Source organism: Podarcis gaigeae (assembly GCF_964106915.1).
Source record: "Podarcis gaigeae genome assembly, chromosome: 8".
In the NCBI taxonomy this organism is placed as follows: Eukaryota; Metazoa; Chordata; class Lepidosauria; order Squamata; family Lacertidae; genus Podarcis; species Podarcis gaigeae.
The window spans coordinates 9,302,648-9,325,408 of record NC_139684.1 but is presented as its reverse complement, the minus strand read 5'-3'; the positions used below and the strand labels follow the sequence as shown (position 1 = coordinate 9,325,408).

The 22,761-nt window shown below is 44.2% G+C and overlaps 1 protein-coding gene and 1 long non-coding RNA gene across 2 annotated transcripts in view; both read left to right on the top strand.

The window, feature by feature from the left end:
* Positions 1-1,381, top strand: part of LOC310849765 — a 320,102-nt gene extending 318,721 nt beyond the window's left edge. Inside the window, exon 4 of the long non-coding RNA XR_014567070.1 lies at positions 1,331-1,381. This is a non-coding gene — a long non-coding RNA (uncharacterized lncRNA). The remainder of the gene's footprint in view (positions 1-1,330) is intronic.
* A 1,087-nt stretch (positions 1,382-2,468) lies between these two features.
* On the top strand, positions 2,469-14,780 carry RPL6 (ribosomal protein L6). Its single transcript, XM_083750343.1, has 6 exons — positions 2,469-4,487; positions 5,262-5,360; positions 10,327-10,470; positions 10,698-10,746; positions 12,252-12,436; positions 14,577-14,780. Exons 1-6 carry the CDS (start codon positions 4,338-4,340, stop codon positions 14,727-14,729), a joined length of 780 nt encoding a protein of 259 aa, XP_083606469.1. The 5' UTR covers positions 2,469-4,337; the 3' UTR covers positions 14,730-14,780.
* The last annotated feature ends 7,981 nt before the right edge of the window (positions 14,781-22,761 follow it).

Here is a 22,761-nt window from a genome sequence, read left to right as displayed (position 1 = left end):
CTTTGGTGTGCATGTGTATCTGAAGAAGTGTGCATGCACACGAAAGCTTATACTGTGCCCAGAACAAACTTAGTCTCTAAGCTGTTACTGCACTTTTTTTTTAGTTATTTTATTTATTTCGACTTTATCTAACTTCCTAACTTCATATATCTGATAAAATCTACTCTCGATCATGAATACTCAGGCCAATAATAAGTGTATGAGTCTTTAATGTACTATTTTACAATGTAGGATATGAATATAATATATAATGTATTTTAATAAATTAGAATTATTATACATTCCATAATTTACAAAAATAATATTCATCCATATATCTTCCAGTAATGAACAAAACACAGCCAGCTTTCAACAAACATGATATTCAGAGAACTGCCAATTTTATTACATTTACACCCCACCTTTCTTCCATCACGAAACCCAAAGCAGTGGTTCTCAAGCCGTCAACTATCCAAAGCACCAACCAAAAGCTCTCAGACCACACTCTGAGACCAAAAGGTTTGTTATTTATATTGTGTTATGATAAAAGAAGGAAACGTATCATAAAGCATGTTTTATGACAGATGGCTCCTTTTGTAATGTTTTGTATTGCTGAATAGGAAAACAGCAAAGACTCTTGTGGAACCCTGAAAACCAAGTGTGTTATTGTTATGTACTGAAGTTCTCACCCTGGGCCAGCAGGGGGATACTGTAGATAGTTATGCAAATAAGGGATTGAAAGTGACGTTCAGTGATTGGATAGTTTTAGAAAGTTGTTACAGTAACGTTCTACTGGAGCTCTATATAAGCAGGCTGACTGAACCCTTCAGTTCAGTTCTGTCCTGGCCTGTGAATAAAAAAGAGCTGTTTGAAGAATCGCTGTGTCGTCTGATATGTTCACCCACAACTTAACAGTTATAGTACAGTATAAGGCAGGCATGTCCGAAGTCTGTTTCGGGAGCCTAATCCAGTCTGCTGGTGGGTCCAGCCCCTGTGGCAGTTTATTTCCTGGGGTAAAATCATAAAAATACCTCAACAACTTCAGCCCTAAAGAAAGATTAACAACTGTGGTCGGCCCTCACAGCCCTTCACTTCATCAAATCTGGCCCTCTTTGAAAAAAGTTTGGACACCACTGGTAGTGTTCATGAACTGCCCGTAGTTCCCTGTGACCTGTGGGAGATTTTCTGCTGCAAGCTCCAAAGATCTCAGAAACATGTTCTGCAGTAACTCGGAGCAGGGCATTAATGTGGCTGTCCCTGTTCTTTGGAAGAGCATCCCTGTTGAGATTGAAAGGCGCCCATTGTCTACACTTTCCAGAAACTGTTGAAGAGGGTTTTTTTGTTCCAACAGGCTTTGTCAGCTGGATAAATGGGTCTTTACCACTACAGTGGTACCTCGGGTCCGTTCGTTCCAGAGGTCTGTTCTTAACCTGAAACTGTTCTTAACCTGAAGCACCACTTTAGCTAATGGGGCCTCCTGCCGCTGCCGCGCCGGAACACGATTTATGTTCTCATCCTGAAGCAAAGTTCTTAACCCAAGGTACTATTTCTGGGTTAGCGGAGTCTGTAACCTGAAGCGTATGTAACCTGAAGCGTATGTAACCCGAGGTACCACTGTAGTGTCCACTTGTTTGGATTTTAGTCCGGTTTTAAATGCATTTGCTGTATTTGTGTTTTTAACTGTTTTAATGTGTATATTTATCTTATGTGCAAATCGTCTATAGACAGTGGTTTAGAAGGCAAGTAATAAATTAATTAGAAGGCAAGTAATAAATTGGGACGCAGGTGGCGCTGGGACGCAGGTGGCGCTGGGACGCAGGTGGCGCTGTGGGTTAAAGCCTCAGCGCCTAGGACTTGCCGATCGAAAGGTCGGCGGTTCGAATCCCTGTGGCGGGGTGCGCTCCCGCTGCTCGGTCCCAGCGCCTGCCAACCTAGCAGTTCGAAAGCACCTCCGGGTGCAAGTAGATAAATAGGGACCGCTTACTGGCGGGAAGGTAAACGGCGTTTCCGTGTGCGGCTCTGGCTCGCCAGAGCAGCGATGTCACGCTGGCCACGTGACCCGGAAGTGTCTCCGGACAGCGCTGGCCCCTGGCCTCTTGAGTGAGATGGGCGCACAACCCCAGAGTCTGGCAAGACTGGCCCGTACGGGCAGGGGTACCTTTACCTTTACCTAATAAATTAATTGTAATAATGAAGATGTTGATCCAGTGTATAGCAACCAGGGGAAAGGCAAATTCCTTGCTAAGGATCATTAGGCAAGGAATTGATATCATGCCTATCTATGCTCCTTTCGGAATAGCAGCTACGACCACAAAGTTAGTTGGCATCCGGCTGTCTCGGGAGACAATAGTGGAGTGAGCCTTTGGGGCTGAAGTCAAACTGTGGGAAGGTTACAGCACAGTAAACTACATCCCCCAGAGTGCCTTGGGTCGCGCGCGGTGACGTCACGCCCGCTTTCTCTTTTGCGCCGAGGTCCCGGATATTGCCTCTTTTTCCCTTCTCCGAAGGTAAGTATGGCGTCGTGGTGGCTTTTCGCTCCTCAGGCCCGCCGTTATAATCCGCTGCCATCCGCCTTAAAGAGGCACCGAGCGAGGTTCGGATAGGAGCAGGCTCCTCGGCGGACGTGCGGCGGGCGCTGCGGGGCTGTTCTTTTGGCCGGCGGGGTGGGATTCCCCGGCAGGCGCCGCCGGAGTTTTATGCCGTCGCGGATTCACTCGCTTGGCAGGCCGGCCGTTTGCAGGGGGCTGCCGTATTGCACCGAAGAGGCGCGCGGTTCAGAGGAGGAACACGTGTTGTCACTGTTCTTGGGTGTCTGGCGACGGGGGTGGAGAGGGGGAAGCATCTCCGACCCAACAGGTCGCTTGAAAGGTTTTTCAACGGGAGGAGCTGCCGGCTTCTTAGCCGCACCATCTTGCAAATGGTTTTCGCCCTCTGGGGATGGTCGTGGCTACGTGGGAAAGACTCAACGCGTGTCTCAGGTGTTTCTCCAGAGTCGCGCTCTGCCCATCCTAATACTGTCTCTTCTAGGCCACGATTTCACCAGCCTCGATGCGTGGCATGTTTTGTGGATGGTCCTTGATTGGTGCATTGGGTTGGGTCTTTGAGCACGAGAAAAGGGTCGTGTGTTCAAGTCCGACATGGGAATATCTCTGTAGACCAGTTGGCCAGGAGTTCTTTGTGACTTTTGTCCCCTCCTTACAGCTTTTTTTTAAATAGTCAGCTGACCTCTGATGCCTTATTTATGAAAAGCAGGAAAGTGCCTATAGGATGCCAGTCGTGAAGTGGGCATTTTGTCTAAATATAATATTTTTTAACCTTTTCGACCAGTGGGGAAGAGTGTTGCTTGCGGGTTTTCCCATCCAGCAGGTTATTCTTCTGTTCTTATAATTCATTGAGGAGAAGGCTATCAATGGCTACTAGCCATGATGGCTATGTTCTGCCTCCACAGTTGGAGGCCACAATGCTCCTAACGTAGGAGGAGAGAGGACTCTTGTGTTTTGGTCCTGCTTGCAGGCTTCCCACAGGAATGTGGTTGGCCACTTTCAGAACAGGATGGTTCCAGCATGCCCTGGTTATATTCTTAAAACAAGCCTTCCCTCTCTTCTAGGAGGCTAGAGCTGTAATCCTACCTGAGCTTGCTTAGGAAAGCTATCATCAATTACTTTGGCGTTGTTATAAATAAATTTGCATTGGATCTAGCATAGATAACAGCTCGGGGTAAGCTTCATGTACATAAGCTAACTGACGTACAGAGTTAAAAGACCAAAGGGAGACTGCAACATATCTAGTGTAGCATAGACATCAGTGGTTCCATGGCCACCATATATTTAATGCTCATAGCTTCCCCCCCAAAATTCTGGGAACTAAAGTTTACTCCACACAGAGCAAAATTCCCAGCACCCTTAACCAACTACATTTCCCAAGGTTCTTTGGGGGAATCTGTGTGCTTTAAATTATAGTTGTGTACGCAGCCAATATTGCAACATAAGTTTTTGTGGACTAGTCTGCTTCATAATGGATAATTGCCACCACATACACGTATATGTGTGTGTGTGTGTGTATCAGAGAACATATCTGAAAGTTAGGATAACAAGAAGAGGCCTGTTATCATTAAAGAATGTGGTCTTTGTTTTAGTTCCATGCTACTACTGTAGCTCGTTTTTTATATTTCAGAACTATTCTTTATCCCAATGAAGCAATGCTGTATTGATTGTAACTGTTGTGCAATGTTGAGGGCTAGAAACTTTTTTAAAACAAAAAAAAAACCCCTTAAATGTCTTTTTCCATTGTGTGATGCTCTTTTCCTTTTTCTTGCTTATGTTCTGCAATTTGCTAACGTTGATTTCTCTGCTTTCTAGATGGCGGGCGAGAAGAAAGCAAAGAGGGTTCGGAAGGTTCATGCCAGCCGCAACCCAGTGCTGGCCCGGGGAATTGGGAAGTATTCCCGGTCTGCCATGTATGCTCGGAAGGCTATGTACAAGCGCAAGTACAAAGCTCCAGAAACTAAGGTAAAATAGCAATCTTTCAGAGCTCATAGTAGGTAGAGCTGCATAACTTACAAGCTGCCATTTAACATACAGAACATTTGCTGGTGTGCAGTTTGATGAAGGCTTTTAAAAAGGGCTAGATAGATTTCATTTTTACCCTGCTGTTCAGTGGAAAAGGAGACAGGAATGAGGAATAAACCCAACTCAGACACTGGTTCTTATAAGTGATCTTCTTGGCGTGGGGAGGGCAGCAAGACCTCTGCAGCGTTCTCTTTTTTGACCAGTTGTTGGGGCCCTTACTGTGATGTACTTCCTGGGAGGCAGGGTGCACATCCTCCCAGTGGCTCTGGGTCTGATGGCAGATGCCAGAGTTTGCTTCCCTTTAATCCTGCAATTCCTGGGCAGCTGATGAGGCTGAATGTTCTTCCACCAGTGAAGGGAGGAAGAGAGCTTGTAGTTGCACCTTCGGTGGCTGTTGAATCTTAATCAGGTTGGTCTCACCGTAATAATAAATTCATATCTCAACAGCTGTTGGCCATGTTGGTGACATTGAACCTCCACATTTAAAGGCAGTGTACCTCTGAATATCAGGTGCCTGGAACAAGCAAAAGGGGAAGGGTCTTGACTGGGCTCAGCTTTTGTGAACTTATCAGAGGCACCTGGCTGAATCTCAGCCAGATTTTAAGTATGAGGCAGCAGAGCTTCTGTTCTGCATTGCATTGGAAGCTAGTATATTTTTATACAAATATATGCAGATATATTTTTAAAGTAGTTTGTGTTTTGTTTTGTCTTCAGATAGAAAAGAAGAAAAGAGAGAAAGAGCCAGCTACTATCACGAAGCCTGTTGGAGGTGATAAGAATGGAGGCAACAGGGTGGTCAAACTTCGCAAAATGGTAAGAACTTGTCTGTAAGCTGGTGCACTGTAGCAGTTAAGGCTTTCAAGTTTGAATGTGCCAGGTCTGGTCTCAAATTACACCTACGCTGTACACTTGCTAGCTGACCACTTTCCCTCTTCCTGTTGCCACTCCCACATAATAAATGGGGAATAAAAAGTAGGTTGCAGCAGAATTTTTTTCAGGGGGAGGTGTCAAGCTACAGGTGCTTGCATGTCATCTATTAAATGCTGCAATTCCCTTATGAATAACGGAGCACAGCAAAAATTAATCAGGCTTGAAAACTCGCTTTGGGGGAGCACATTCTGCCTAGTGGGGGCTAAGTGCAGCCAGAGTACAGATACAAAAGTTGGTTCTTTCGTTCTTTTTAGGCATAACAGATGACTTAATCTGTGGGTAAGCTGACTAGTAAAAAAATCAAAAAATTACTTTAGACTAGGGTGTTCTCGGTGCTAAAGTTCTCTTCAAATACGTAGCTTAATGTCTTCCTCTCAAAGAAATTTGGCTGCTTCAACAGTCTGTATGGCAGCACTGGGCCACAGTTAGATAATAATAATAATAATAATAATAATAATAATAATAATAATAATAATAATAATATTTTTTTATTTATACCCCGCCCTCCCCAGCCAAGGCCGGGCTCAGAGTGGCTTACAAGCAATAATAAAAACAAGATGAATGATTACAACTTAAAAACAAAAATAAAATACAACATTAAAATAATGGAACATTAAAATATTAAAATGTAGCCTCATCGCAGGAGAAGGAAAAGAAAGAAAGAGGAGAAAAAAAAGAGAGAGAGAGGGAATCAAGTTGGCTCCAAGCCAAAGGCCAGGCGGAACAACTCTGTCTTACAGGCCCTGCGGAAAGAAATCAGATCCTGCAGGGCCCTGGTCTCATGAGGCAGAGCGTTCCACCAGGCTGGAGCCAGAGTTGAAAAGGCCCTGGCTCTGGTTGAAGCCAATCTTAACTTCTTTAGGGCCTGGGACCACTAGGGTGTTATTATTTATGGACCTTGAGGCTCTCCGTGGGGCATACCAGGAGAGGCGGTCCCGTAGGTACGAGGGTCCTAGGCCGTGAAGGGCTCTGGTAAATCTACCAGGATCTACTGGTAAATCTCTGGAGAATCTGCAATAGGTTGGCAAGGGCTTTAGGTTCCCACGTACCCTACTGGACAACAAACCACTTTTGGGCTACTAAAGTGAAGTAAGTGAACCAGGAGTGGACTATTGCATGGAATCATTCTGAGCTCCATTTCACCCTGTTAACGGTACTGAAAGCAAATTCTTTGGCTCAGAATGTGCTAAGAGGCACCCTGTTTTTAAATGATTATTAATACTATTTTTATAAAACAAGAAAGGTGAATCAAAGGGAGGAGGGATGCAGCAATGTGTATCCACACATAAACAAGCATTTTCCAGCTCACAGTGCTGCTCCAAGCAGACAGATTTAGATACACAGCAATATACTTCTGATTACAAAGAAAGTCAGCTTAGGCATATACAGTTCAATAGATGCTCACTATCCAGAACTTGCTGTCTTGTGACAGGCTGCACATACAGATACAAGTGTTTCAGCAAGGTTCTCACTCTATTACTTGCTTAACAGTTGGCAAGAGTTTGTCCATCTGGTGTTACAGGATCAATCCCTTTGCAGTCATGAGGGCCCTTGGATTCCTTCGTATGTTGTCTGATAGCTTCCACAATGACAGAATGTAATTCAGAATTATATGGAGGCAACCATGCTTTCTATCCTGTGCTACTGAACTATTATATTTATATCTTTTTTAATTAAATCTTTATTAATTTGAATTAAGAAAAATCAAGATGCAATGACATTTAATACAGACACAAAGTGAGAAAATAAAGAAAATAAAAAGGAAAAGAGAAAAAAATCCACATAATCCTATACAGTCATACCTCAGGTTACACCCGCTTCAGGTTGCATTTTTTTGGGTTATGGACTTCCGAAACCCGGAAGTACCGGAACGGGCTACCTCTGGGTTTTGGCGGCCGCGCATGTGCAGAAGCGCTAAATTGTGTTTTGCACATGCGCAGAAGCACCGAATTGCAACCTGCACGTGCACAAACATGGGTTGTGAACGTGCATCCCGCACGGATCATGTTCGCAACCCAAGCATCCACTGTACATTTCATATATGTAAATGCCATATCATATTTACAAACTCACAAAAAAGAACAAAAACATTACTATAAATCAGCTAAAAAAGGCTTCCAAATATTTTCATTTACTATATCTATTCTTTCCTTTATAATGCACAATCTCAAATTAACTTAATTATTTCCGTACGTCCGAACCTAATATCATTTCCACCTTTTATGTACAAGAATCACTCTAGTTCTGCCAGGAGATTCTTATTCTTACAATAATTTTTTAGATATTCTTTAAATATTCTCCATTCTTTGTATACATTCTGTTTAGATTGATCTCTTACTTTCCCTGTCATCTCTGCTTGCTGTAGATATTCTATCATTAGGGCTTGCCACTCTGCTATTGTAGGTATTGAATTTCTTGCCACTAATATTCTGGCTGCCGTTGCTGCATACATGAACAATGTTTTTATATTTTTTCCTATTTCTGTTGGAAATATGCCTAGAAGGAGGGTTTCTGGTCTTTTTTTTAAATTAAGTTTAAATATTCTAAGTTCATCATAAATATTGTTCCAGAAGTCTCGGGTAACTATGCAGTTCAACCACTAATAATAATAATAATAATAATAATAATAATAATAAATTTTATTTATATCCCGCCCTCCCCAGCCGAAGCTGGGCTCAGGGCGGCTAACAACAATCAAAATAATCCAACATTCTAAAAACATTCATTATAAAATTAATTAAAATCAAATTGATGGCAACCATCAAGCAAAATTCTGTGCAGATTGCCAGAGGAGGGGGTCAGTCTGCGCCCTGACCAAAGGCCTGGTGGAACAACTCTTGTCTTGCAGGCCCTGCGGAAAGATGTCAGGTCCCGCAGGGCCCTAGTCTCTTGTGACAGAGCGTTCCACCAGATTGGAGCCGCGGCCAAGAAAGCCCTGGCTCTAGTTGAGGCCAGCCTAACCTCTCTGTGGCCTGGGATCTTCAGGATGTTTTTATTTGCAGAACGTAAATTTCTCTGTGGGACATACCAGGAGAGGCGGTCCCGTAGGTACGAGGTTCCTAGGCCGTATAGGGCTTTAAAGGTTAAAACCAGCACCTTAAACCTGATCCTGTACTCCACCGGGAGCCAGTGCAGCTGGTATAGTACCGGATGAATATGATCTCGCAGCGAAGACCCCGTAAGGAGTCTCGCCGCGGTATTCTGCACCCGCTGGAGTTTCTGGGTCAGTCTCAAGGGCAGCCCCACGTAGAGCGAGTTACAATAATCCAGTCTGGAGGTGACCGTCGGGTATGCAAATAAGACGCCATCTCTTTTATATTTATATGAGGCAGGCACCTTCAGTGGTAGTTTTCAGCACCTGCTAAAGAGACATGTTTTCTTATAAAGTTGATACAGGTTTTAATCTGTTTTTAGTCTGTTTCACTTTTTGAAGGTCTTAATTTTTCTTATAACTTTATTTGCAAACTACTTTGAAGTATTTTATAACAAGCGGCGTGTAAAGTAAATACCATACATGCCTAAGATACTTTGATTCTTTATCCCTTCTGTTTCCTGTTTTTGATTTTGTTGCTTACTTCATTTTGTATCTGTTGAAAAACAGAATAAAATAGTTAATAAAAAAATGAATTAAAGCAGTATTTAGTGCTGTATTATTGAAACCTATAGCCCCTTCACAAAAGAAAGCAATTACAGGATATGACAAAATTGTATGTGCCAAATTTGCCTGATCTGTGCAGAATCGCCAGCTGATAGCCAACTTAGTAATATTGGATCAAGTGTAATTTTAAGTCTGACTGAAACCTTCATCTGAACTAGTGAGCACAGTGCTTGTGAACACTTAAGTACAATAGTAGCATAGCCTCTGTTCTTTAATTCTACTTATGTGTCTTTTGCACCTGACGGGCTATATCTTGGGGTTCTGCTGAAAGGGAAATCAGTTCCCATGAGCCTGAAATCTGCCCCTTCCCCCGCTGTGTGCAGGAAGGGGAATAGCATGATAATAGGAACACATCTGGACTTGACTAATTAGGAATTATACAGTGGCCTGCTGCTGTTGCAGCATGATTGTGCAAAGTGTGTACGGATGATCACAGGTGGTCTGCATAAATGTTTCTACCTGTAGCAGGTGACACTTGAATCAAAACAACCGCCTGCTTATTCTCTTGTTTAAGAGATTTGTCCCTTTGGGTATTGTCAGACTCGTATCTGCCATTTACCCCAAACTGCATGATCAGTGAGTGTTTGCAGTCCAACAGACAAGTGGCAGGCCACACCTGCTGTAAAGTATAAGTGACAGCTGAATGTTTTAAATCCTTGTGTGGTGAATGCTCACCTAATGTTCTTCCTTTGTAATAAAAGATACATTCCTACCATGCAAATAAGCTCAAAAACAAATTGAGATAAAAAACCAACAAATTGAGATTTGTGCAGAGAATTAAACATTGCATTATCAATTTTCACCATTTCTGTGCAAAGTAGAAAAGGGGCCTTATCTGTGCAGGTGTCCACCTGTCTGATTTTGTGCTCTGTAGGGGTGTTGTCTGTCTTTGCTTTGATATGTTTAAAGACAGATGAATGGAAAACTTCATAGGCAGCTTTCTTTAATTGCATCGGTGCTGTGATGCTTTGCTGCACAAAAACACATTCAGAGCTATAGATTTCAGAATTGGTTGCATACATGCCAGCACCGTATGCTGGAGAGGCTGCTAGACCTTTTGGCTGTTGGGCAAACACATGGCTGGGATTTTTCCACATCAAGCATTAAAAGTGTCAAGAATGAGTTCTTGGAAGAAAGGGGGTGCTGAAGTCAAAACTAGACTGCGAAAGCTAATAATTCGTCTCCTTTCAGCCAAGGTACTACCCAACAGAAGATGTTCCCCGCAAACTCCTGAGTCATGGCAAAAAGAATTTTGCCCTACACAAGAGGAAGCTGCGGGCTTCAATAACTCCAGGAACTGTTGTGATCCTTCTCACTGGTCGCCACCGAGGCAAGGTAAAGGGAACTCCGTGAATGACCCTTATGCTGAGCCATGATCTGCTTTTCTAAAACAACCTGCAGTTCATAAACCATGGCTTCAGATTGTGGTTGTTAGCAGTAAGCGAGCCAAAGTTCAGCTATGGACAGTTTTCAGACATAAGGTTAAACCATAGTTTAGTGTTATTTGCAGGTGATTGGTGTTCCTTCACCCTATTTACAAACCTCCTCTGTCTTGTTTTTAGCGTGTGGTCTTTCTGAAGCAGCTCGGAAGTGGTCTGTTGCTTGTAACAGGTAAGCTAATCTTACATCGACAGCTAGGTCCTATAACATTTGCTTTCCTATACAGTGGTGCCCCGCAAGACGAATGCCTCGCAAGACGGAAAACCCGCTAGACGAAAGGGTTTTCCGTTTTGGAGGTGCTTCGCAAAACGAATTTCCTATGGGCTTGCTTCGCAAGACGAAAATGTATTGCGAGTTCCTGCGGGTTTTTTTCCCCTCCCCCCCCCCTTTTTCCCAAGCCGCTAAACCGCTTATCAGCTGATCCGCTAAGCCGCTTAACAGCTGATCCGCTAAGCCGCGAATAGCGCTAAGCCGCTAATGGGCTTGCTTCGCAAAACGAAAAAACCGCAAGACGAAGAGACTCGCTGAACGGATTCTTTTCGTCTTGCAAGGCACCACTGTAATCTCTGCTCACCTGGATTAACTATTCGATGCATTGGGACTCTTAAATAAATTTCATTTCCTTCAGTAAAACAAATACAGCCATTATGGGGTGGAAGTAGTGAATATAGTAAGTACACCTCAAATATTACCCCAATAGTACTTAACACATAGAGCTCTTTGACCTATTCAAAGAACTTTGTGCTAACTATTTGTAACCCTTACGCTAGGCATGGGGGACCTGTCACCCTGCAGGTGTTGATGAACTGTGGTTCGCTGGCCAGGCCATGGACCAAGCTGGCTGTGGCTGGTGGCAGTTCAGAGTCCAGCAATAGCTGGGGGACCATGTCATGCAACAGCCCCTAAAGGTGAATCAGTATTGTCCCACATGATGTGAGTGCAGGGGCTGAGTTTGAGAAAGAGTTCCATTTGGTGACTTCGTGCCAGGGGCAAGGTTCAAACTGGGGACTTGCTGATTCATAGCTATACACACGTGGGAACAAATTCTGTGGAATGGATATCTGAATAGACTTGTGGCACTCTGGTTATCTCTCAAATAAATTTCTTACAGTAAACAAATCATGGAATCCCACTATTGTGTGGTGAATCAATGGATTTTACCCCTCATATCCCTTTTTTAGCATCAGTGTGCACTGCTTTAGAAAGTACTGTGCAAAAAGCAGTAAATGTCACACCCAAACCTGACAAATGGCACTTACAGAATTACTTTCAAGACCCAAAGAAACCACACCCCTACAATATTTGTGCCTCTTCTGAGTTCTATTTCTGTTTCCTTTTTTACCCTGAAAGCCACTCTGGAAGTTCTTGAACCAAGGTGGAGTAGCAGGTACTTGGCAATAAATATGTACTTTTTTAAAAAAACAAAACTGTGTTTTCCTGTCATTCCCAGGCTGTTTTGCCAGTTTCCTGTGCTGACTGCATTTTTCTTGAGAGTATAGAATAGCTGGATTTGCTTGTTTTGTTTTTCTTGGGGGTGGGCAGTCAGTGGATTCCTTTGAGCAGAGCAGCAACGTTGTGTCCCGCTTGAATGGCAGCAAAACACATACCAGCCGGGCCTTTTCCTGGTGCCTCAAGGCCACTGTATGTCATTCACTTGTCCTGTGTCTTGCCTGCAGGTCCCCTGACCATCAACCGGGTCCCCCTGCGCAGGGCTCACCAGAAGTTCGTCATTGCCACTTCAACCAAGGTTGACATCTCCAGTGTGAAACTTCCAAAGCACCTCAGTGATCTTTACTTCAAGAAAAAGAGGCTGCGTAAACCCAAACACCAGGAGGGGGAAATTTTTGACACTGAGAAAGAGGTGGGTGTGTTTTCTGGGTGAATAAGATGGGCCAAAGTGTGTGTGTGTGTGTGTCTGTCTGTCTGTCTGTCTGTCTGTCTGTCTGTCTGTCTGTCTTGAGCACCCACGAGTTAGCAAATCTTGGAGAAAAAAACAGATGTAGATTTGCAGGCCACCAAATCTTTGTACAGTGGTACCTCGGGTTACATACGCTTCAGGTTACAGACTCCGCTAACGCAGAAATAGTACCTCAGGTTAAGAACTTTGCTTCAGGATGAGAACAGAAATCGTGCAGCGGTGGCAAGAGGCCCCATTAGCTAAAGTGGTGCTTCAGGTGAAGAACAGACCTCAGGAACGAATTAAGTACTTAACCCGAGGTACCACTATATTAACAAGTCTCCAGCAGGACAAACAATATCCCCCAGATAGCATATCAGAGAGGGGTTTGGCCCACCTGACAACTCAAGTAACACCTTGATTAGAACAAACTGCCAAGCTCTGCTGCTGTTCAACTTATTTGCTCTAACCACAGAATGTAAAATATCAGAAGGGGATCTGAGAGTACTTTGTATGTATCTTTGATATCCCTAAGTTCATAATATTTATTGAATGAAGTATATACCAGGCTAAAGTGGTGCTTCAGGTTAAGAACAGTTTCAAGTTAAGAACAGACCTCCAGAACGAATTAAGTACTTAACCCGAGGTACCACTGTAGTGACTCTTGGGGGACTGCTGAACAGAAGTGAGCCCAGCATTGTGCATTTGACTGTTGTGATGGTGTTAGTGTGATATATACAGTTTTCTCCAACTTTGGGCCCTTTGCATGTTTTGGATTCCAGCTCCCAATGCCCTGGCTAGCAATGATGGCAGATGTAGTCCAGCAAAATATGGGGGCCTGGTATTAGCACAGTTGGGCTGCCTACCTCCTTCAGAAAAAGACCTGCCTTCCACAAAATAAATAGGACCAGATTTTAGGTGCAGCTTTTATCCTAAGCTTGCAGTAAACAAAAGACTTTCTATAGCAGGGGGCCGGTCCACTGTCCCTCAGAACTTGTGGGGGGGGGTCAGACTAAAAAAATTTGGGGGGGGGGAATGAACGCATTCCTATTCCCCACAAATAACCCAGAGATGCATTTTAAATAAAAGCACACATTCTACTCATGCAAAAATGCGCTGATTCCCAGACCGTCCGCGGGCCGGATTTAGAAGGCGATTGGGCCGGATCCGACCCCTGGGCCTTAGTTTGCCTACCCATGTTCTGTGGGGATTCATTGGCTTGCAGAGCTCATGCTCATCTGCTACATTTTTTTTTTTTTTTACAGAAAAATTAGCCTTTAAACAGATTGCTTGGTTGGGAGGGAGGGCAGCCCAGCACAGCACACAAACATCACTGCTGCCTGATGTCCTGTGCCCAATTTTTTTTCCTAGACCATGGCATACACACAGGTGTGTCGGTACAGGAAGTGAGTTTCCCACCATAGATGGGGAAATAGCAGCCTCTGCTGCTGCTCCCCACCCCTAAGGGAGCTTTTGACAAACAGGAGTTTCAGAAACATTTTGTGAAATGGCATTGGCAAGCGTGTAGAGAGGAGGTTTTGCTATTTTAAAAAGAATTAAATGTCACTGGGTATATTGAAGTACCGTTTTTTTTTTTTTTTTTTTTTTTGCTCATAGGGGGAAAAAATTCTTGTTCTTCCCCTCAAAAACAAGGTGCATTCAAGAGCAGGCCTTGCCGCTGTCCCCTGAGCTTGTGGGGCTGGCAGTGGGGGAAAGCGCTGCACTCCCCGGGCTTCGGGCTGCAGGCAGCTGTCCGCAAGCCTGTGGAGCCCGGCGGGAACTTCCTACCGGGCTCCGCAGGCTTGCGGATAGCTTTCTGAAGCCTGGAGCACAAGAGGGGTTGGTGCGCACCGACCCCTCTTGCACTCCAGGCTTCAGCGAAAGCCTGCATTCGTTCCATAGGACGCACACACTTTCCCCCTTCATTTTTGGAGGGGAAAAAGTGTGTTCTATAGAGCGAAAAATACGGTAGTTCTTTGCATCCTAGTCCACAGCAGCAGCCAAGAGGAAGCAGGAGGTGTTGTAGGCCCTGGGGAGGCTCCCTGTTAAAGCAAAGGGTGCTAAAGGGTGAACAAATGATTGACGTGCTGTCCTGCTTTTTCAGAAATACGAGATAACGGAGCGACGCAAGGCGGACCAGAAGCACGTGGACTCCCAGCTCTTGCCCATCATCAAGAAGGTGCCTCAGCTGCGAGGCTATTTGCGTTCAACCTTTTCGCTTTCCAATGGCGTTTATCCTCACAAATTGGTTTTCTAAATTGTCTGGAGACACCACAGTAAAGTTTGGAGAAAAAAGAACCCTACAAAATAGTTTTACTGGTCGTACTTCCTTTCTGTAGAGTTTAATTCTGCTTTATTTTGACTTAAACAGCTAACTGTCTGAATACTCTTTTGCGGGGGCTGGATGGAGGAAGGTGGATGGTATGGCATTTCTTTTTGATAGTTGGTTAGCTGAGGGAGCTGTACCAGAAGTTATTTTCCTTAGGTTTTCATTCTCAGTAGACCTACGCTGGGAACCAGCAGTCTCCTTACGGATGGCACTCTTCCCAAGTGCCCTCCTTCCATTTTGAAACTCTGCAGGCCTTTTTTCAAGTGTGCATGGTCATAATTCTCACACTCTCATTTCAGTAAACTGAAGGAGGGTCTCCATGGGTGATTCAATAAGGAGCGAGGGAGCTTTGGCCTTTGTGGGCTGTGTGCCTACATTTCCCCAAAATTGCAGTTTGAGGCCTGACCCTGAGGGTTTTAACATCACAACCACACACTGCGTCCTTTGCTATTTATACATATATTGTATTCATTGCATTTAATTCTGGGTTTTTCTTTTGTTTTAATACCTAAACATGATGTAGCATATTGCAGGTAGCTGTAAAGAGTGAGATAACGGCTGGTTGAAGAATCTTCCTTTGTTATCTATTTGTTCAATAAGATTTATATGCTGCATAAAGGTAAAGGACCCCTGACAGTTAAGTCCAGCTGTGAACAACTCTGGGGTTGCGGCGCTCATCTCGCTTGACTGGCCGATGGAGCCGGCGTTTGTCCTCAGACAGTTTTCCTGGGTCATGCAGCTGGCATGACTAAGCCGCTTCTGGCGAAACCAGAGCAACACACGGAAACACCATTTACCTTCCCACCGGAGTGGTACCTATTTATCTACTTGCACTTTTGGGGGGTGCTTTCGAACTGCTAGGTTGGCAGGAGCTGGGACTGAGCAACAGGAGCTCACCCCGTTGTGGGGTTTCGAACTGCTGACCTCCTGATTGGCAAGCCCGAGAGGCTCAGTGGTTTAAACCACAGCGCCACCCGTTTAATTGTTGAAAAAAATCTCAAAGGGGAAAGACTGATTCCGTGCGATCCTGCTTAGTTTACAAGGCCAGCAGTGTCTTTGTAGCAGATCAAGAAGTGAAGGAGATAAGACTTCACAGTTGAAGTGGAAATCTCTGCTTTTCTGTACACCAAGGGTCTGAATTGTGCAGAGGAAGGGGCTGTACCTGCGAGCTATTAAAATGAGGGCCTTGAGTGGTACACAGTGTTAGTCATACTCAGGGTAGACCCATTGCAGTGGGGCTACTCAAGGTGTGGCTACCACTGAATACTGTCCATTGCCTTTTCTCTTCACGTCAACTCTGCCTTCATGCTTTCACCGTGTTCCAGCAGTCCAGTTCTCTACTGTAGAACAAGATTTTATTGCCAAAGTGTGGCTGGCCACAATTTGTCAGTAGAGGGAGGTGGTGTGTGTAGTTTTTTGTTGCAGGTGCGCCTTCAAGAAATAATCTATTAAAACAGGGCAATCCAACAACTCATAGCAAGCGGGCAACAAGAATAATTTGACACGGAACCCACAGGCCACACACGGAATTAAATTTCCATATAATTAATTATAAAGTGTTTGCAGTATAGTTGATATTATTTAATATACATGATATATTTATGTATATATAATTACATAACTAATAGTTTTAATTTATTTATTAAACGAGTTTAATACACAAACACGGTGTGTCACTGGCAGAGAAAGATGCACAGCACAGAAATACAGAAGAACCCGGGATCAGGGTTTGTGAGAGAATCTTGAAATCCCACCTGAGGAAGATCTGAGGTCAGGTATAAGAGCAGCCCTGAAACAATTGCCACCATGTCCCATCTCTCCCACTCAGTTGCAGTCCAGACTACCTCTCTCCTTGCCCATCCTGGAGACGATGGAGGGAAGAGGCAGAAAGTCACAGATCCAAGATCCCCTTTCCTTACCAATATATAATAATAAAAATAATTTTATTTATTCCCCAGCCAAGACCGGGCTCAGGGTGGCTAACAACCAATAATAAAAACAAGTTGTTTAAAATACAATTTACAAAACAAGATTAAAATGCAACATTAAAACATTAGGATGCAGCCTCTTCACAGGAGGAGAAAGGAAAAAGAAAGAGGTGGAGGGAATCAAACTGATTCTAAGCCAAAGGCCAGGTGGAACAACTCTGTCTTACAGAAATCAGATCCCGCAGGGCCCTGGTCTCATGAGACAGAGCATTCCACCAGACCGGAGCAGGTTTTGAAAAGGCCCTCGCTCTGGTTGAGGCTAATCTAACTTCCTTAGGGCCTGGGACCTCTAGGGTGTTGCTATTTATGGACCTTATGGTCCTTCGTGGGGCATACATGGAGAGGTTTGGATGTGTGACAGTAGAATTGGGGGTCTTAAAAATCCCCCCCTTGCCAATCTAAAAGCAGGAACAGCTCTTTCCTACCAGCTGTACAGCTGAGATCTACCCTGACTGCCCCAGCCTCCACTACTCCCCACCCACCCCACTGGTCCTGCTTCTCTAGATCCCTGCCAGGCCCTTGACTTGCATGCACTTGGGACCATGAGGAGCGCCTCCAACACACCAGTAGCAGCAGCACCATCACCACATCTCTGCAGTATGGCCAAAGCTGAGAGTCCTTTTAAGAATATCTTTCTCTGGACAGGGAACCTTTGGCCCTGCAGATGTTGGCTCCATCAGCCCCAACCCACATGGCCAATAGGGTGAATGGGATCTGGAGTTGAACAACAGCTGCAGCAGATGTTTCTTCAATTGCCCCTGCTGTGTTTTGCATTGTGGTTCTCCCCCTGCCCGATACTTTGGAGGGGAGAAAACTCCAGTTCTCCCTGATTCTACAAATTCTTTGGTAGGGACCATGGCATTTCTGGTTTTAGGCACAGTTTTGGTTCCCAATATGAGGGTGGGAGTCTGTAGCCTTCCACTTGAAGTACAACTCCCGCTATCCCTGGGAGCTGAGGCAACGGGGGTCCGACAGCATCCAAAGATAACTATCCTTTGACATTATGCTCTGCAAGAGATGGGCTTCCCACCATTCAGAAACGCTTCACTTTTTAGCAGTGTGGTTTGATCTGTAGAATTGTGAAGACATCCTCCAACTGGGATGATTGGCAAAATCAAGGTAAACACAGCCAGAAATTGTGTGAATACATAGATTGCTCTACATGGACAATCATTTCAAGTCATCTGCTTTTTTTTTTTTTTTTAGTTTTGGCTGCTGCCCAGTTTAGCTGACTCATTGCTTTTTGCCAAGCACAGAATGGCTATGATCCTCCCCACCACTACCACCCCCCTCTCCAGCCTTGGGACAGCTAATAGAAAATGTTAGAAAGGTATCTGCTTCCAAAAATAGATGCAAAAACTCCCTGGTGTACTTCATTAGCATCAGATCTGGCTTTGGCAAAACATCTCCCTTTAAAACAGCAATCGAGAGGGCAAAGGGATGGAGGAGGAAGGCTGAATTGCCTGAGGAAGCAGTGGGAGGAAAGCTTTGGGTCAGAGCACAGAAAAAGAGCAGCTAAATTATTTTTCGAGTTAGTGTAATTGGTTTCGGTAGTCAACAGGGAGGAAATGTGCTATGGAGCACTTCTTAAAATTTCTATTTGATCGGCTGCAAGTAAAAGTGGACATACTTCAGCTGTGAGCCCACTAAGCACAGTTTTGGTTCAAGAGTGGATTGCTGGACAGGAAAGGATTGGATCTGCCTACCACATCTTTAGACGTGCACACTGGGTGATGGCCACTGTGAGTCACACTCAATCACCCAGTGGTTGCAAGGTGAGTATCTTGCATCTTTACAACAGGAGATACAGGGCAAGTGCCGGCGCCTGAATACAACCCTTAAGTCATAAATAAAATTATGTAACAAACAGATGTTGCCATGTTTGACGAGTCAGGAAGGTTAAGCTATCATCCCTGTGTATATAGGAACGAACATTAGCAAGATTATTTGAATGAGGCCCTTGTAAGTCATCATTAGATACACACACAACGCCTTTAATTTGAGAATTTCAAGGGCAAATAAGTTGAACCTCATAGGCTGCCTGTGTTGCTTTATACTCTTTGAATACTGCAGGGGCAAGGGCAGGAAAACTCTCAAAATATCCAAGCATGAATAAAGATTCAAATACTGTAGAACAATCATGTTTGATAAGAGTAAGAATTGAGAGCAGTAGAAGAGACTGATGGATCAGGCCCATTTAGTCCAGCATCCTGTTCTCACAGTGGATTAACAGATGCCTACTATGGGAAACCAGCAAGCAGGACCCAAGCACAAGGACACTCCCTTTCTGTGGTTTTCAGCAACTGATACTCAGAAGCATTGCTGCCTCTGACCATGGATGGATAGCATTGCTACCATGTCTAGAAGCCAGCAATAACCATCAATTTCTCAAATACTCTTAAAGTCATCCATGCCAGTGGGTCTCTTCTGAACCTGTATGGGAGGCTAGAATCTATGGGGGAAGCTTGTTGAACCAGCCAGGCTGGTTCTTTTGTTCCTTTGCCTTGGCTGCTCAGCTAAGTACCTGCCATTCACATCTTTAAAGGCTGCTCTGTTGCCATAGAGACATTGGTGGGCCCACCTCAGCTGGCTGGATATGGCTTCCACAATTGGCCAAGGAAGGGCTGTCTGTGTATTAGAGTTTTGTGTGATGATGCTTGGATGCTGGAGACAAAGAGACATGTCTGCTCCGTGCTGGAGCCAATGACACCAGAGTTTTCCATTGACCTTCATTCCAAGGTAACTGAAGCCCAGGCCAGTGCTGAGGCCCATGGAGTCCCTGGCCATTCAGAGGTTGGGCTTGCATGCTGCAACAGTGTATAGAGTCCCTATTGCCACTCAACTTGGAGTAATAGACTACTAGCACATAAGCAGTCATTGAAAACCTGTTCCCAGAAGCCCAAACCCATCCTGCAACTCTTCATGCCATACAAATAACACCAGTTAGGAACTCAGCTAAATAATAATAACAGAGGAAATGGCTTGACACTCCTGTCAACACACAGGAAGTGCATGGGAATGAATCAGTGTGGAGCATCTTGGCTGAGAACCATGCTATGTGCTATAGATGAGTCATGACATAGGTTGTTGCTAACTAAGGTTACCAGGTCAGGAGTATTCTAGGCACTGAGATTTCAGGTCCCAAACCAGAGACCTATAGGTGCCCCCTGGTGATATAATTTTGGCCATTCCTGGTGATTCTTCTTTCGTGCTCCCTCCCATTACTGAGCCCTGGAGACAGAGGTTAATTGGGGGGGGCAGAGAAGTACAGACCCCCACCCAGACTGAGAGCATATGCAATAATTTGCAGTTGACTCCTGCCAGACTGAAACTTGCAAGTTGCATGCAGTTGTCTAAGAAAAATTGTTTAATGCACTCTCACCCACCTGGCAATGCAAGCCCTCTCTCTGCCACCTGGAGGGATCAAGGAAAACTTGGATTCTTCATGTCACCCCTAGAGGTCTGGCAACCCTACTGAATAATCTGGCCCCGGTTTGGCCAGTAAACTAATAGCACTACTGTAAGGTAACCTTTTCTGGTCTTTATTTTTTTGTTTGTGCCTTGAAGACTACATCACTTACTGAGAAAGAGAAAGGAGTTGATAGGATTTATATAAAAAGGTCTACGGTTGTATAATAAATCTTATTGTTGCTGATTTGTATAAAACCTAACAATTTAATGCAATACCTCCCTTCCCCTGAAAGCCGCATCTGCAATAATAGCTGGGGAAATGTGCTTTGAGGCATTTTGGGTAGCCCACAGCCTTCTGTGAGATTAAAATAGAACAGGGGTGGGATCTGCCTGCCAATCTTAGCTGGACAGAGGGTCCAGGTTGGCCCACAAGGTCATTTTTCCCAAATCACGGCAACCTGCCCATCAACTGACATCACTCGTTGTGTCATCTGATGAGGGGGGGGGAGGGTTAAATCAGGCATTGGTTGAGCACTCCTGTTCCTAGCAGGAAACAGCAGCATGCAGCCATAGCAGTAGGATTTAACCCCCCACTTATCGGCTGATGAATGGGGGTGAAATCTTGCTCAGTTCAGCAGGTTTCTATGCAAATCCCTTTTGCATCACTGGGGCTGATGGGAGTTCTGAGCCCAAAACATCTGGAGGGCACCAGATTGGCAAAGGGTGGTTTAACCCACTGGGCATCAGGGACAAAGGAAGGAATGCTGAGTGATTAACTTACACAATTTCAAAGATTGGGCTCTGCCAAAATGCATCTCACCTTTCCAACTTGAGCACTAATTTGCACATTCTCATTAATAAAATGCCAATAACTATTATATTTCCCTCTTGCACCCCACTTTTCATCACTCAGGTACTGCTTGTCTTGCATTTATCTCAAATAACTTCACTCAAGTTTCTCTCATAATATATACTGTGTATAAAAATACGTTGTAATATGACGCCGGCTATTTTTTATTTTCCTGTATATTTCTGGCTTCAGACAATTGCCTTGGAAAGACTGCATTCCCTCTGCCTCTGGGAGAGAGTCTTGCAGAGCAATAAGCCTGTTATCAGATGGCACTTTGGAGATTTGTAAAGCAATTTAAGCGAAGCAGGATGAGAAAACCATCTAAGGCACCTGATTCTATCGCAGGATCGGTTCTGCTGTGTATTGGAAAGAGTCCCGACATTCTTACATACATACTAACAGCACCCCCCTCAATTGCAATAGCATGGGATGAAGGGTCCTGGAAATTGCCAGTGCAGTGATAATAATAATAATAATAATAATAATAATAATAATAATAATTTATTTGTACCCCGCCCATCTGGCTGTATTTCCCCAGCCACTCTGGGCGGCTTCCAACAAAGATTAAAAATACATTAAAATGTCACACATTAAAAACTTTCCTGAACAGGGCTGCCTGTTCAGCAAGAAGATATTGAAGTGTGAGAGGAAGACCTAGAAACCAAAGGCACAGGAGGAAAGGATGGCTTTGAAGTGCAAGGAGGAATCTAGCTAATTTAAGACTACCCTCCTTCATCTGGAAGATGGAAGGCTTCAAGCCTAACCAGACTTATCTGGGAATAAGCCTGTATGAAAACCAGTCATCTTGTGTAAGGCAGGCTTAGTCATTTGGCACTGTTTGAAACATCTAGAAAGTTTCGTTTAGTGATGCTGAGCTAGAAATAAGGAATCGAGTATAGAACATGATAGGGAAACCAACACAAATGGGAAAATAAATGACCAGAATCCATTCTAAACCAGGAACGATGGCATCAACTTAGAGCAAAATCCTGCCTTTTCCAGGTGTTTTGGACTATGACTCCCATGGGCTGACAAAGCCTTTCCAAAACCAGACAAGAGATAAATAAATAATAAACGTTTATGATAATACTAATAGTGATAATAATTTTATGATTTATACCCCACCCACCTGGCTGGGTTTCTAGGGTTTACAGCATATATAAAACATATGAGGCTCAAACCTGCAACCTTGGCATTATCAGCACCATACTGTAACTAACCAGCCACCCAGGCTGACAAGAATTTTTAAAGTTGGCATATAAAAAGGGGGACAGGATTTATTGGTTTGTTTTTGTGTGTGTTTTTTTCTTTTGTTTTTATTACGTATCTGGTGTTTTTATCTTGTGTTTTGAACCGCCCTGAGATCTACGTGTGAAGGACGGTATACACATTTAACGAACAATACAAATACTAAATGAAAATGTAAAAAAGTATGCCCATTTACACAAACGGGGTGATCGGAACTTTGAAATTCGTAACTTATTTACAACCCGTTTGGCTGAACTGAGCCGTTTTGTGGATTATGAGACTCTCTAGGAACCCTGGAAGGATATAATAGTATTGTAAAATAAATAATAATGTCGGTGATGACAGCTAAGTGACGAAAGGACTAAAGTTTTATTATTTGCCCTGTGAGGTGACAGAGACATATTTGGAAGCTCCTTGAGGGCAGGGACCCTCTGCTCTTTGCTTATGAAGCTCTGCCACACGC